The 14,835-nt window shown below is 38.3% G+C and overlaps 2 protein-coding genes across 2 annotated transcripts in view; both read right to left on the bottom strand.

Moving 5' to 3' along the window:
- Positions 1-708: 708 nt before the first annotated feature.
- LOC139945411 (uncharacterized) lies at positions 709-5,924 on the bottom strand. Its single transcript, XM_071942762.1, has 5 exons — positions 5,758-5,924; positions 4,831-4,957; positions 3,560-3,633; positions 2,558-2,659; positions 709-808 (listed from the first exon to the last, which is right to left on the bottom strand). The coding sequence occupies exons 1-5, from the start codon at positions 5,922-5,924 to the stop codon at positions 709-711; spliced, it is 570 nt and encodes a 189-aa protein (XP_071798863.1).
- LOC139944865 (conserved oligomeric Golgi complex subunit 6-like) overlaps positions 5,778-14,835 on the bottom strand; it is a 66,755-nt gene continuing 57,697 nt past the window's right edge. Inside the window, exon 22 of the mRNA XM_071942010.1 lies at positions 5,778-5,995. Coding sequence (XP_071798111.1) covers positions 5,960-5,995 — 36 coding nt within the window. The 3' untranslated portion in view covers positions 5,778-5,959. The remainder of the gene's footprint in view (positions 5,996-14,835) is intronic.

Below are 14,835 nucleotides of genomic sequence, written 5' to 3'. Positions count from 1 at the left end.
ATATCACACTTATTCAGACATGCAATTTTATTTTCATAATTAACTAGAGTGTTCATTTTAAATCAACTGCCATATTTTTACCTTAACCATCACATAAAAAGGACGGCTAAATTGCACTAAACGTAGGCTATTACTTTTGAAGTGTCGAACTCTTTTTACCCGCGGCAAAATGCAGTGGACACTATTGGTAATTACTCAAAATAATTATTAGCGTAAAACCTTTCTTGGTGACGAGTAATGGGGAGAGGTTGATGGTATAAAACATTTTGAAAAACGGCTCCCTCTGAAGTGCCATAGTTTTCGAGAAAGAAGTAATTTTGCACGAATTTGATTTCGAGACCTCAGATTTAGAACTTGAGGTCTCGAAATCAAGCATCTGAAAGCACACAATTTCGGGTGACAAGGGTGTGTTCTTCTTTCATTATCTCGCAACTTGGATGACCGATTGATCTCAAATTTTCACAGGTTTGTTATTTTATGCACATGTTGAGATACACCAACTGTGAAGGCTAGTCTTTGACAATTACCAATAGTGTCCACTGCCTTTAAACAATCGAATCGGTCGAACTGTTGGCCGCACTTAAGTGATTAAAAATGGCGGAATATGGAGAAAGTGCCAGAAAACATTGTTTCGTGATGGAAGTTAAAGATGTGATACCCAAACAACAAGTTGTGCCCTTATAGTATAACGGTAAGTTTCCCTGCTATCTAAGATAGACTCGGCTGATAGTTCAAGTGGTTCTCACCAGGTCTGGCGACTACCGTGTAGAACGGCAAAGTTTGTGTCGACAAACGTCGCTCTTTGGTACTGATTGGACGCACAAATCATTGTGATTTTCCATTCATATTTGCTGTCATGAAACATGACGCTTTAGCATTTTTCTCCCACGTCCGCCATTTTGAATCACTTAAGGCTCGTCGTAAACGTCACACTTTTGCCGTGTCGGACGTAGAAAATTAAAATAGCGACGTTTAGTGCAAGCTTGTGATGTACATGTAGCTATGCAGTGCTGCACGGTAGTTGCACGACGTGACGACAAACGTCACGCTCTCCAGACTGTGCAAGTCTCGCGCACACCGGAGCGAGAAAACACGACAACTGAAGAACTTTATTTTTTTATGAATCAAATCTTTGCTTTAATTTATTCTTAATGCCGAATCTGAACAACAAAAATACCCTGTAGAGCTTGTTTAAATTAGTTTTAGCTTTTTAAACATACACAATTATCGGTTAAAGTCTATGTATAGACAAAAGTAAAACCCTGGGACAAGGATGTTTGTTTGATCTTAAATTTTTTGAAACCCCTTTTGTAAATGTACGCCCGAATGTGAAACTACTCAAAGCTGGTTTATACGCGGACGCACGATGATCGCAAGGGCGTTAGATAAACGCGTGGCGCGGTTTAAAGAGGAAGCCGACGCCTAAACGACCAATGAAAAGGATTTTCACCCCTCGCGACCAAAACAAGCTTCTGCGTAAATTTCGTGATCGGAGATGGGCACAAATTCTTAATTTTTACCAAGTAACCTGACCTGAGGTCAAGTTTAAATATCGGTTTTTCTCGCTACTATGTTGGCTTTATTTTTTACTTTTATATATGATGTTAATTAGTATTACATTTTTAACAACATGTAATTTTTATGGTCATAAACTATATTAAACTAAAGTAATGAATGAAACAAAATCTCCCCAACGTAAAACTCCATAAGGTTGGGACCACAATAATCCCGGAAGTTCAAATCCGCGCGAGACTTGCACAGTCTGTTCTCAGTCAGGCAATGCTCTATTTGAATACGCATGCGCAAAGCTTTTAAACAACGTTCACGCATTATTTTACAATGAGCGTTTTCCGCTTTTTTGCTGGGTGATTCCGGGAAGGGATGAAAAACAACTTCTGACTAGAACAAACATAATACGTGGATTTCAGAATTAACCTATATGTTGTTTGACACACAGACGATGACTGCCTCTCACCAATGGTAATGATAAGGCACACGTACAGCTGGATTCTATGGTCATTAATATCTATATCACAGCTCGGATTGGCATAATGACGCAATAGTGTCTCTTTTTAGCATTGTTTTCCCGCGTCGCCATTTTAAATTATTCTAAATTTTAAAGGGACACGTTGCCTTGGATCGGGCGAGTTGGTGAATAAAAATGTTTGTTATGAATTGCATGATTAGAATGTTTATAAGTAGAAAATAACTATCCACACAAATATGCCTCGAAATTGCGTGGTTTCCTTTCACCATAGAACTAACACGGTCGGCCGTTTTTTGTGACGTGTAAGGAACACCACTTAGAACTTAATATTATTCCGGTTTCAAACGCTTTTTATAGACGAACTCGTCCGATCTAAGGCAAGGTGTTTAGTGCTGCAAATTGTTTTAATAAGTTCGTCGTTCATCAACGATTCGTTTTATTTGCCACGCGAAAAACATTTTGAGTTTGTAGCGCAGAAAGTGCGATGTTTAGCGCAGTTAATGTTCGAGTTGCCCTAATTATGATGTTGCTGCATGAGGTGTTATGTTCCTCACTGCGTCAAAGCATTACCTTTTATTGTCTCCCGGTATAGTTATGTCGTACACAAGAAGAATGTTGACATGCGATACATATTCACGGTTCAGGTTTCGAAGTTCAGTTGTGGCGAAGGTGCTGGGAACAAAACAAAATGTTACATAACAAAATATATTGTGATGTATCTTGGAAGTAAATTTGGCTCATGTCCCTGCAAAGATGCCATCCATCTGAAGAAACAAAATGGCAGTGCATTGGATGTCAAGAGTAGCGCTACAGGTTCAACATTATACAATTGTTGCACGCTGTGACGGGGTCCATGGCGTTTTGTACACTCGAGGGGGAAAATGGAACCCGAGGCGAAGCCGAGTGTGCCATTTTCCTTCGAGGGTGTACAAAACCCATGGACCCCAGTCACAACGTGCAACAATTGTTTTGTTATACCTTTGTACAATTGTTATTCCTCTTCTCGAAGTTCTGTTGTTACCTTCAAACATTATTACGACGGACTACTCCTTGTTTAATAAGCAGACGAACGAGAAACAACTTCCTCGAACCCGCGGTTGTTTCGTACACAGCGCGAAATCGACCAACGCTTGGAACGATCAAGGTGATGTACACCGGTGTACATCACTTTTCATGTTACCCGGCCTGTCGAGCCATGTAACATGCGTTTTTGTTGCGCGTCACATGATTGGTTCTCGACCAATCAAACTTCACAGTTTGTTACCGAGGTATAACAAGCGTATTTGTTGCACGGCACGTGATTGGCTCTCGACCAATCAAACTTCACAATTTGTTACCAAGGTATAACAAGCGTTTTTGTTGCACGTCACGTGATTGGTTCTCGACCAATCAAACTTCACAGTTTGTTACCGAGGTATAACAAAACGGTTTGTTTTCTTAATGTGTATACCTGGTGAGCTCTATATTTACTAATTTCTCTGAGCATAACACCATACTCACCGTAAGTTTTAACCATGTTGATAAGTTTGGGCTACTCGAAGCTATATTCTCTCTGTTTATATTATTGTTTACCTTGTATTCCTGAATGCATCCACTCTGCTCCCATTTAGTGCCACTTTGACGATCCCTCTTGCTTGCCGAGCGAACTATAAAGCAAAGGCAAACAAGTAAGTTAGATTTGTAATAAATACTAGGCCTACTGTTGTCACCGTTCGTTTATATATATACGTATAGCACTTTTTTTCTTCAGGCCTTTTTTGTTAGCCTGGAGGCACTTGTATTTCTACTCCTTGAGCACCAATCAACCACCCTTATAGCATACGTCTGTGCGGCACCTTACGTCAAAACTCTGGATCCTAATGAGTCAACCTTTATAAACGTAAACGTAAACGTATTCACTTTTCATGCCTTTGTTTAATCAGGTTTAAACACTTGGCCGCTTGAAACGGAAATTGTTATATATTTTGAGGTACTTTTGGCTATAAAATAATACTATATACCACAAATGATTTGTTTATGCTACAATTAGTATTAAACTAGCATCAAGGAAGGATGTATCTCACTGCTCTTGAAGCGGCTCTCCAGAAAGTGTACATGGTTTCCGCGGTGCAATTTGGACCTCGTGGACATCCAACGTAGTTGATTCCAGGGTTATCAAGCTGTCCACACCAAGTCAAACCATTTACAGCATAACCAATAAGTGTCTCTTCAAGGATAGTGTGTCTTCTTGTAACTCTACCATTGTTCAGGGCAAGACTTGGTAAACCAGACCAGAATAAAGTCTGGGGAAAAATAGAACTGATAACAATTTGTGTTTTGACAAAGAAAAGCATGTATTTGTTGCGATTTCAAAAACGGCTTTATATCAGGGCAGTTTATACTCTTACGGAAGCGTTAAAGGGACATTGACAAAATAAAAGTAACTATAAAGACTTATATCACAATTATGACTTAAGTACGGCTGATATAATGGTTTAGGAGGCATATCATGGGAAGTCCTACAGTTATAACCTGTATACGAAGTCGTAATATGACTTAAATTGTCATAACTATTTGGCTTTAATTTTCTTTCTCTCTTGTTGTTGCTTCCACTAGTCAGTATATTCTCCTGAGCTATAATTGTACAGCAGATGTCATTATGCTCGGAAACATATAGCTAAACTGAAAGAACAATAAGCGAACCAGCATCAACATCAAAGGTAGTGACAACAGCAACAGCAACAGCAACAGCAACAGCAACAGCAACAGCAACAGCAACAGCAACAGCAACAGCAACAACAACAACAACTAAGGGAGTGTACAAAAAAAGCTCTGTCGTGTTTCAATGATAGTATGTAGGTCACCTGATCTTTCATAGTAGAAGGTGGCGCTGTAGCTATAAGTTGGTCGTATGTATTACCGCCAGCTTGACAAGGGTCCTTGAAGGCAAACGAAGCATTGAAGATTTCCCATAGCTCTTCACATGTTCCACTTAAAACAAAATAACATTAGTTAAAAACAACAATTTCAGCAATACAAAACCTGCGCTTAACGTCAAACTTTTGGCGTGTCTAAACTCAACAAAAAATGATAAAATAATGAATTATTAAACTCGACAAAAAAGAGACGTTTCGTGCATTTTCTTTTTTTTTTTATGGAAAATATATGAAACAGAAAGTTATGCCGTGCAACGCAGTAGTTACTTTTGAATCACATTTAAAGGCAGTGGACACTATACTCAAAATAATTATTAGCATAAACCTTACTAGGTAACGAAACTAGGTAACAAAAATATTCTCGGCCAGAGGCCAAAACACATTTTGTACTTGTCATGTAGGCCCTACACATTTAAAAACTTCAATATACAAAAGACAAGATTGAAGAAAGCAAAGATGTCTTAAGCAAGTCAAAATTAAATTTAAGAGAGTGAAATTAGAGAGAAAACAACGATAAAGTGTCACTATTGGTAATTACTCAAAACAATTATTACCATAAAACCTTACTTGGTAACGAGTAATGGGGAGTTGTTGATAGTATAAAACATTGTGAGAAACGGCTCCCTCTGAAGTAACGTAGTTTTCGAGAAAGAAGTAATTTTCAATGAATTTGATTTCGACACCTCAGATTTAGAATTGGAGGTCTCGAAATCAAGCATCTGAAAGCACACAACTCCGTGTGACAAGGGTATTTTTTCTTTCATTATTACCTCGCAACTTGATATTTTCTCAGTTGTCCTTAATCAAAGTTATAACTCGGAGTTAATCACCGAGTAATTATTATTGAATACTTACTTCAAGGTGCTGTTTAGGCATTGGTCTTGTTGCAAACACTGTTCGTCCTCGTAACATCGTCCAATGAAAATGTCCCTGATGTTGGGTGTTGTTGGAGGACGTTTAGCCGCCAAATCAGTGCTGGAATTGTTGGATGCAATGGAGCGTACGTGAATCATATGCCCCATGGTCACATAACAACATGACGTCAGAAAGACCAAGGTCAATAACAAGCCAATATCCATGGTGGAACGAACCTCTACAATGCAAGGACAAGCAGTTGTATGTTAAGACTAATTTTGAAAAGCACTATCTTGCTATAGTAAGAAATAATTGTTTTATATATTTTGAAATTAATATTGTGGTTAATTTAAAGTCACCTGGAAATAGAACTTTTTTTATTCAAACAGTAGAGTATGTTTCTGAACAATAAAATAATTTTTTGAGTAATTGTTTTTAACGATTAATATGTTTAAACAAATAATTAAAGTTGTGTGGGGGTGACTCCGCCTACCCCTTTTTGTGACGTTAATCGAGGCAGACTTTGCCTCGATTGAACACACGTACGTGCAAGTACATTTAAGTCCTAGTCGTGAATTTTACGTTACTTTCGAAAAAGTATTTTTTTTTGCATTTTCCCGGCAATGTCGACCAGGTGTATTGCTGCTGGATGCAGCAAAACAACTAAATATGGGGTCAGTTTGCAAAGTGGTCCGGTCCGACGTCTTTTCATTAGCGTTGTGCAGCAAACACGTCGAGCCATCGTGCTTCGAGAATCCGGAATACACTACACATTTTGACATGAAGAGATATGTTATTTTCTAAAACATGACGCCATCCCAACAATTTTTCCAGCTAGTGGGGAAGTCGAAGAAAGTACCTGAAAGACGTAACGAACCTAAAGGAGCATTTGCCTAACGTGAAAAAATCAGGTATTGTTTCAACTTTGAGGGCATGTTTTTAACTTGCGCCAAGCGTCACTATCTTGTGTTGGCACTGCACGCGATTCATCGCGCCTCGATTGACGTCACGAACAGCGCCCTCTCGGGTCGGGCTCATTTTCAAATTATTTGTAAATAACATGGAAACTAATTTTTTTTAAACCTTAGTTAATTGTTTATTCATATTCCTCTCTTCAAAACACATAGTTGTTGATAGTATAAACCATTGTGAGAAACAGCTCCCTCTGAAATAACCTAGTTTTTGAGAAAGAGGTAACTACTCACTCAAATAATACGACTTCAGCAGCCGATTTCACGAAAGTAGTGCGTAACTTGCACCATGTCATATCGTTACGTCACGAAATGTTGAGCAGCTGCGCCACTTTCTTAAAGGAACACGTTGCCCTTGGAAAAAAGCACCACGTCGGCCATTATTAAATGACGATCTTTTTTGTACACGGGACAACATTTTACAGTGAAGTTTCAGCGGACGGAAATTGGGATAACATGGTTCAATTTAATAACTAAACTGCAATAAATAAAACAATATTTATAAATGAAAACAAATTATAATAAAGAAAAATGCATTTAAATTAATTAATTTTGAAAAAAATTAATTGATGAAAAGAATAATAATAAAAAAAAATGCATTTAAATTGCTTAATTTAGACTTGTCTGTTTTTTATGAAAGTATTTTTTAATTTTTTTTATTATATATACATATATAGGAGGTTAAAAAAGTTTGATTAAACATGACACAATTCAGGGTCGAATTGCGGATCGGAACCGATGAATTCATGATTGACACATAAATAAAACATGACGAAAGTGATTACTGAAATTGTATTTATGGTGGCAATTCCAACTCCAAACAATTTTAATGGCCCCCCAAAAAAAATCGTGGCAGATTTTACCGTTTATTTCATTACCAAACGTGTGGTTTCCTTTATAGCGAAACGTTCTTGTAAACAAAATGGCTGATGAATTTGTTTTTGTTTTATTTCCACTTAAAGAAAGAATGGAATGCATTTCGGCACTGAACCGTCATCTCTGCCCAAGGAATAGCGAAGGCTAACCCGCGCAAAACACATTGTGGTGATGCATGGCCGGAAATACTTGCGCAATAACAATATGATTTTATATATAACTCTATGGATTTGCGCCATCACTGTAAGACGTGGCGTAACTTTCGTGAAATCAGCGGAACTTACGCCATACGTTGCGCAAGTGGACATACACGCATTTGCGTAAGGTTTCGTGAAATCGGCTGCAGGCCTGACGCCCTTTTTGTTTTACCAAAGCACATAAATATTGAACAAGAGTGCTTTTCTTGAGTAGCTGAGTAAAAACAAAAGTCACAGATTTGTTATGTCATACATTGTGTGGGATACACCAATTGAGAATACTGGTCTCTGACAATGATACCAAAGGTGTACAGTGCCTTTAAAGACACTGTACACTATTGGTAATTGTCAAAGACTAGTCTTTACAGTTGAAACCTGTGAAAATTTGAGCTCAATCGGTCATCGAAGTTGTGAGATACTAATGAAAGAAAAAACACCCTTGTCATACCATGGTCACACGAAGTTTAGTTGTGTGCTTTCAGATGCTTGATCTCGAGACATCAAATTCTAAATCTGAGGTCTCGAAATCAAATTCTTTGAAGATTACTTCTTTCTCGAAAACTACGTTAATTAAAAAAAACCTCTCCCAATTACTCGTAATCAAGAAAGGTTTTATGCTAATAATTATTTTGAGTAATTACCAATAGTGTCCACAGCCTTTAAAGCAGTATTACACAAAAGGCTGTTCCATCACATTGCTGCTGTATAGGTCACATGTCGATGTTTGTCACCGGATAGTCCTCATTGGTGACTAATAATCTGTTATCAGCACAGGGGTTTTCCAGAGTCGGTTTCTCGAATCAAACAGGAATATCACCCATCAATGACACGGAACAAGGAAATAAACAACACTGACAAATTGACTTACAAAAGTACAAAGTCTCAAAAATGTTGCTTTCCTTGACACTGATGTATATGTGAACCAATCCTGTTCAACATTCAGCCTGAAATTTATTTCATTGCAGTTTGTTTTTAAATTTACCGTATTTACGTTCGTATTCTAAATCAAATGGGAAAAAAGGGTCCAGTGCTTTTGTATATCGTAATCCATGATACCACTTATGAGAATGCAGAAGGCCCCATTATGCGCCTTGAGGAAACGACTACGCTAATAAGAAGTGCTTTTAATCATTCACAAGTGTAGTATCTACTTTGAAACATGTTTTAATAATACATTATGCTTATCATGTTGACACCTGCTCGAAAGGTTTGTATCGTTCAAACACATCACACAAATCTAAACATGTTTTGTAGGTTTAGGGCCGCACATGTGAAAAGGTGGACTCAGAATTGCTTGGAGTAGACATGTTGAAATTCTAAACACTGTTTTAACATTGTTTATTGCCGTTTGTTGAACCTATCTTAATGCCAAACCGCTGACCCCACCATTTAAACCAGCCACTCCTGCTCATCAGTCGTTTGCTTTGACAAACAAAACTTAGGAATAATTACGAATTAAATTCTCTAGTAAGTAGTATGCTCTACAGGAAAAGGCCTTTTGCCAGCGTCCTGCACCACTCTCCCATACATACATCCTTTAGGGAGTACGATATATTTTCCTCAATTTGTTTTTATACCCTGTCCCCCAATGTTTCTTGTTACAAAGTACAATTCCTACCTTAAACTTGCCCACAATGTGTATCTTGACAAGGCAATGAAACTTTGCACGAAGCCGTATGCTGACAGGTTGATAGATGTGTGGTTTAAGGCAATTTTAACAAGTTGTCCACACGATTAGTGCATGGTAACTGTTTGCTACCCTTGACTTCATGCACTGACTGATTTGCACAATAGATACTTCCTTTTCAAAGCTTCCAAAATGTATACGCATAACATCCTGTAATACAAGGACTGTAGCTCAAGTGTTTGCCATTACTGTAAAGTGCTAGCCGTCTGATATACACGTGATTAAAAACCACAGTAAGGTCATTATCAGGAAAACAGTTCAGGATTTTTGTTTCGTTTTTCACGTATCAGGTCGGGTTGCTTGTAAACGTTGCCAGTCGTGACCATTTAATTCAAGGTGAGGGGTCATAGTTCAACCCGACTTCTGAAAAACGAAACTGACTCTCAGTCTGAATGTCTACCCATTGTGCACATAACAAATAATTAAAAAAACTATTTGACAATTAAGTTTCCGCTTCACTACTGCGGGATGTAAAACAGTATTAAACAATCTGATAAACAATTAGCGTCTTCGCAATTTAAGTATTATGTAAGATAAACAAAAGAGTGGTTCTTAGGTTCTTATGAAGGCGTGATTTACATAATAATTTCCAATGGAATTTTGATGGAATATTGCTCAGACCGCTGTAGTAGGCCTACATATGACTGCGCAACAACAAATTTGAAAAACTCCCTCCAACCATCAAATTAGTCTTGGGTTTTGCCCTAGGCACTTTAAAGTAGTCATTACAAAATAAACTGTTACATGTCATTTTGAGATGAGGCTCCAAATAAACACTACCATTTTGACAACTTTCTTCGCCAATTCTGTGGCCGTCATCGGACGACTTTAATATTGCAAGGCTGCTCAGTGGTCAAAGGTAAAACGGAAAAAAAAGTTCCGAATCCTCAATAGACCTTCTTTTGCAATATCTGATAAGCCCGAGTTTTTGCCAACTTAGGTTGGAAAACTATGCATGGAAAGCCGTAAATGCAAATCAAAAACATATCGTTACTGTTTGTTAATACAATGTTACGAAAACATTCAAACAGTTCATTTTGTTGAAAACAAAACAACTAATTGTAATGTGGAAGGTATTTAATTTAACGTAATTTAATTTAATTTAATTTAATTTAATTTAATTGAAAGTTTGCAGAAAATGTTGAATTGGGTTAAATCATCTAATAATACGATTAAGTGTTTTACAAACATTCGGCCGACCACGCCAACCAAAGCGGTTTGTTTTAATATCAACAAAGGAAAGGTCTGTACGGCCAAAACGACGTGTCACATGCCACTTAAAAGCACTGGACACTAATGATAATTACTCAAAATAATTGTTTGTATAAAAGCTTGTTTGGTAATGAGCAATGAGCAATGGAGAGCTGATGATAGTATTTCGAACTACCACTTGCAGAGTGTAGTCTAGATTTCGAGCCGTCCACGTAACTAAATCATACCGTGGAAGGCGCGCTTTGGCGATTCAACCGCGCGTAGTACACTATCCAGAATCAAGCACCATCGTCTTGGGCCAAGACTAGCGCCATTTCGGCAAGAAAAGTTTACACACTGCCAGCATCCATAATGCAAAACTCTCGATAGGCTAGGCAGGCGCAACACTCCAACTACACAACGCTAACTCGGCGGGTTGCGGCCATAAACTGCCAAAACAGTATGGCCAAATGCCCTCATTTGCCTTTCTTCAGGTTTACACACTGCCTGCATCCATAATGCAAAACTCTCGATAGGCTAGGCAGGCGCAACACTCCAACTACACAACGCTAACTCGGCGGGTTGCGGCCATAAACTGCCAAAACAGTATGGCCAAATGCCCTCATTTGCCTTTCTTCAGGTTCCCGAAGAAAACAGAAAGGTGAGTCTTTAGCTGATAATGGGTTATCCATTTGTAATAATGGGTTGAAAAATAAGATTATTTTGCTACAGCTAGAAAATAGAATCGTAACGTACGGCAAGTTGTTGTTCTGATTTCTGACTGTTGTAATTTTTTGTCGGAGTGTTATGATTTTATTTATTTGTTTAAGTTTCAACAATCATCGTACAAACGTATCATTTAAGCTAGTAAGTGTGCCTCGACTTGTGCCACACAAGTAGTGAGGCTACGACTTGTTAATCTAGTTCTACTGTCAATCATGATCATTCTATTGTGTTCTGGAAAATTAACAAGTTTGTTTTATTATTTAGGCTCTCAGAACTTCACATTTTAAACTTTTAAAAAGGCTCTAAGTTTCATAGTACTGAGAACAAACTACTAATCTATTGACTGAACTATTTGTGTGTATTTCTGATATTTAATCAATATATTCATTTTATATTTATAATCCATTTGTGCACTGTAGTCCCTACATAGTTTTTTCTTTTTTTGGTACCATTTTCAGAAGCCAGCAGTGGGTTCAGAACACCCGGTGGTAAGGACCTGCAGGGGAAAACTCCATGGTACCTGTACAATAATTGCAGGATATGCTCTGAGCATTTTGAGACCAATCAACTTGTCAATGCAGAAAAAAGGAGGTTGAAATGGGACGCCATCCCAACGGTTTTCAATGTGCCAAATCCCCCCAAATCAGTCCAGCAAACAAGAAGGCCTTTGAAAAGGAAGGGCCTAACAGCACATGTAGTTGACATTCCACGAAAGCGCTTGAAAGGTATACAAAAGTTCTGACTGTTGATAATATTCTCTCACTCTCGCTCATATAGGCCTGCTTTTATCATATCAAAAGCCTTTATGTAAAAGTCATCATTTAGGGGTACGTGAGATTAGAAATTGAAATGTCTACCATAATAATAAAGTTAGTATTGTTTGAAGCTTTGCACTGTGTGGAGAAAGTAGAAGGAACTATAAATCTAGGTAAACTTGCGGGTACATGTACAACCATGTGTAAATCTCTTTAGTGTGAATGTTGGTTTGGTCTCGACATTTCTAACGGTTATACTCTGCTCATCTCTGAAGACGAGCAGAGTTTGTATACTGTTCGAGACACCAGGACCAAACCGACTCTTTTCAGAGACAACACTCACCCATTACAGATTTACACATGGTTGTACCCGCAAGTTTACTATTTATTTATACTTCCTCCATAATATAATTGTTCTTCCTGGTATTAGAAACACAGCTTTTGCTTTGTTGCAACAGCAAGACATAATTTAGACTCGATAGATTTTTTAGCTCAAAAGACCTTAGCTCTCATTGTTAGCGTTAGAGAGCTCTCAGTAAAGCTAAACATCAGTTTGTCTTGTGAGCTAAAAAATCTGTCAACTGAATAGTTCTGTCAGATAAAACGAGAAAGGACAGATACTGTTCTTTATTCCTGTTCTGTACACATTTTGTTATTGATTGTATAGTTTTTACATTGCAGATTGTACATGAGAGTGAGTGATCATACTCTATTACGTGATATTTAGCCAACCAGTACCCATGCAAGTCCATGAAGTGAATAAAAGGCAAGCTGCGAGGGCGTATTGTTGCTCTGGCCTAATTTCATGGCTCTGCTTACTATAAGAAAAGACTCAGCGCTTACAGAAGCAGGGAATTACGGCGATTATGTCAAGCGTATTTCACAGGTTAGCAGGAAATTTTTGCTTGTGGGCATGCTTACTCCACGGTACCTAGCACAGAAACCTAGCACTTGCACAGAATTTGACAGTAAGCCGAGCCATGAAATTAGGCCCGGTTCATTTTGGGCATGGAACTCTTTTGGGAGATGACCTGAGTTGCAGATAGTCAGAGCTGAGCAGTAGATCAGTGCAGCAGGATGCAAAGTTGCAGAGCAGCTAGCCCACTGGTGGTTGCTGATAGAGATTGTTAGTTAGCTGAATGAGCAGAGACAGAATAGATATCCAGTGACACACACAGCAGGCTACAGCTAGCAGAGCACACAATAAATCAAACCGTATGCTATTTACCAGAGCAGCGCAGACTCCCCATCCCCTACACATTTCCACAATTCATAAGATGCACAGTATACAAATTGAATCACTCAATCTAATGTTACATACCAAGTGTACTAATTGTGAATATTGATGGTTGAAGTTTGCATGAATAAATAACCACAATTCTTCTGTTGAAATTAAATAAAACGTTTCAAAGACTGATTTATATTGCTGTTTTAGTTGTCAGATAGACTGGCTCCTTGATCTTCCCCAAACTCTCCTTTATTGACTCCAAGATCATCATGACCTATCTGCCTTGATTGGAATTGCCAGATTTTTGAGATTACAGATTACAGGCTGCAAAAAATCAGAACATTCCTACTTCTGAAAAGAAACCACAGTGAACAATTTCTGGCAAAAGAGTGTTCCATTTGTTTGTGACAGCAGAGATTTTCTTACAGAGATTTGGGCACATCGTATTGGTGTACATAATTGATGGATGTAATAAGCTTTACTGCATAACCTTTTGTGTCGCTATCTGAGAACTTTAAAAACTGGTGTTCCTAATTTTGAGGTTTCACGGTTGGCAGGTATGGACTATGCCTATTATAGTTTCCATGTTTATATCATCAGCCTCTGTGGGTGAATGCTCTCCCATAGACAAAACCCCATCCACCCCTCTCTCGAAACGCCAAGTCCACTCTCCCCCTAACCCCTCCCCTCTACTCCCATCAGCGATGAAACATTGGCATTGGCAATCCTGTTCCTAATCAACGGACGCAGATCAACTACTTCTGGGTCCCCTCTATCCCTCTGCCTTAATCAACCCAGACATCATAGCAGAGACATCATCAAGTGCAGAGAAAACACAACTTGAAGCCCCACTCTCTAGTGAGTGTCATATTTGTTTAATCTTATATTATTCTTAACTGTAAAGATGTGTTCTAAAATAAATGAACCCTAAATCTTGAAAACATCAGAATAAATGTGTACCGCACACCTCTGCTCTGTTAAACACCAAAATGTATTTTGTTCTCTGATGCCTTTATGTTTTGTTATGTATGTCCTTCATTTTAATCAAGACTCTAGTCTTATCTTAGTCCTTGTTGTGACAACTGATAACAATTTTGTAAATAAAATAGTTGCAGGCAGGCTTGCCATTGTATTGTAATTGTTTAAACCATGGATGGAGCTGTAAAAAGGGACAAACAAGCCCCCATTTGATGTAGTTCTTTTCAAACGTTTGAGTTTTATCACAACAATAGGATAGTCGTAACTGTGAAGTTCCAAAATTTCTTCTAAATCTAAGCATAACGCCAGTAGTTGTTATAGCGCCCTCTTGCGAGGGGTTTGTCTTTGTTTACATCGCCATCTTTGTTGTTGCGATCTTCTCCGTCTACAATAAAAGTCCTTGGATAAGCATTCTAATTGGTATTCTGCTGTGGCTACTTTGTGGTGTTGCATCCTCCTACCTTGGCGT

This window comes from Asterias amurensis, chromosome 12 (genome assembly GCF_032118995.1).
Source record: "Asterias amurensis chromosome 12, ASM3211899v1".
Classification (NCBI taxonomy): Eukaryota; Metazoa; Echinodermata; class Asteroidea; order Forcipulatida; family Asteriidae; genus Asterias; species Asterias amurensis.
Note: the sequence above shows the minus strand (reverse complement) of the source record. Positions and strands in the feature narration are given on the sequence as shown.

Coding starts and splice junctions, on each gene's coding strand:
- LOC139945411 (XM_071942762.1), bottom strand. CDS start 5,924: ATGGGGCATATGATTCACGTACGCTCCATTGCATCCAACAATTCCAGC. Junction 3,634..4,830: donor CTTCTACTATGAAAGATCAG/GTGACCTACATA, acceptor TTTGCTTTATAG/TTCGCTCGGCAAGCAAGAGG. Junction 809..2,557: donor ATACCGGGAGACAATAAAAG/GTAATGCTTTGA, acceptor GCGTCCAATCAG/TACCAAAGAGCGACGTTTGT.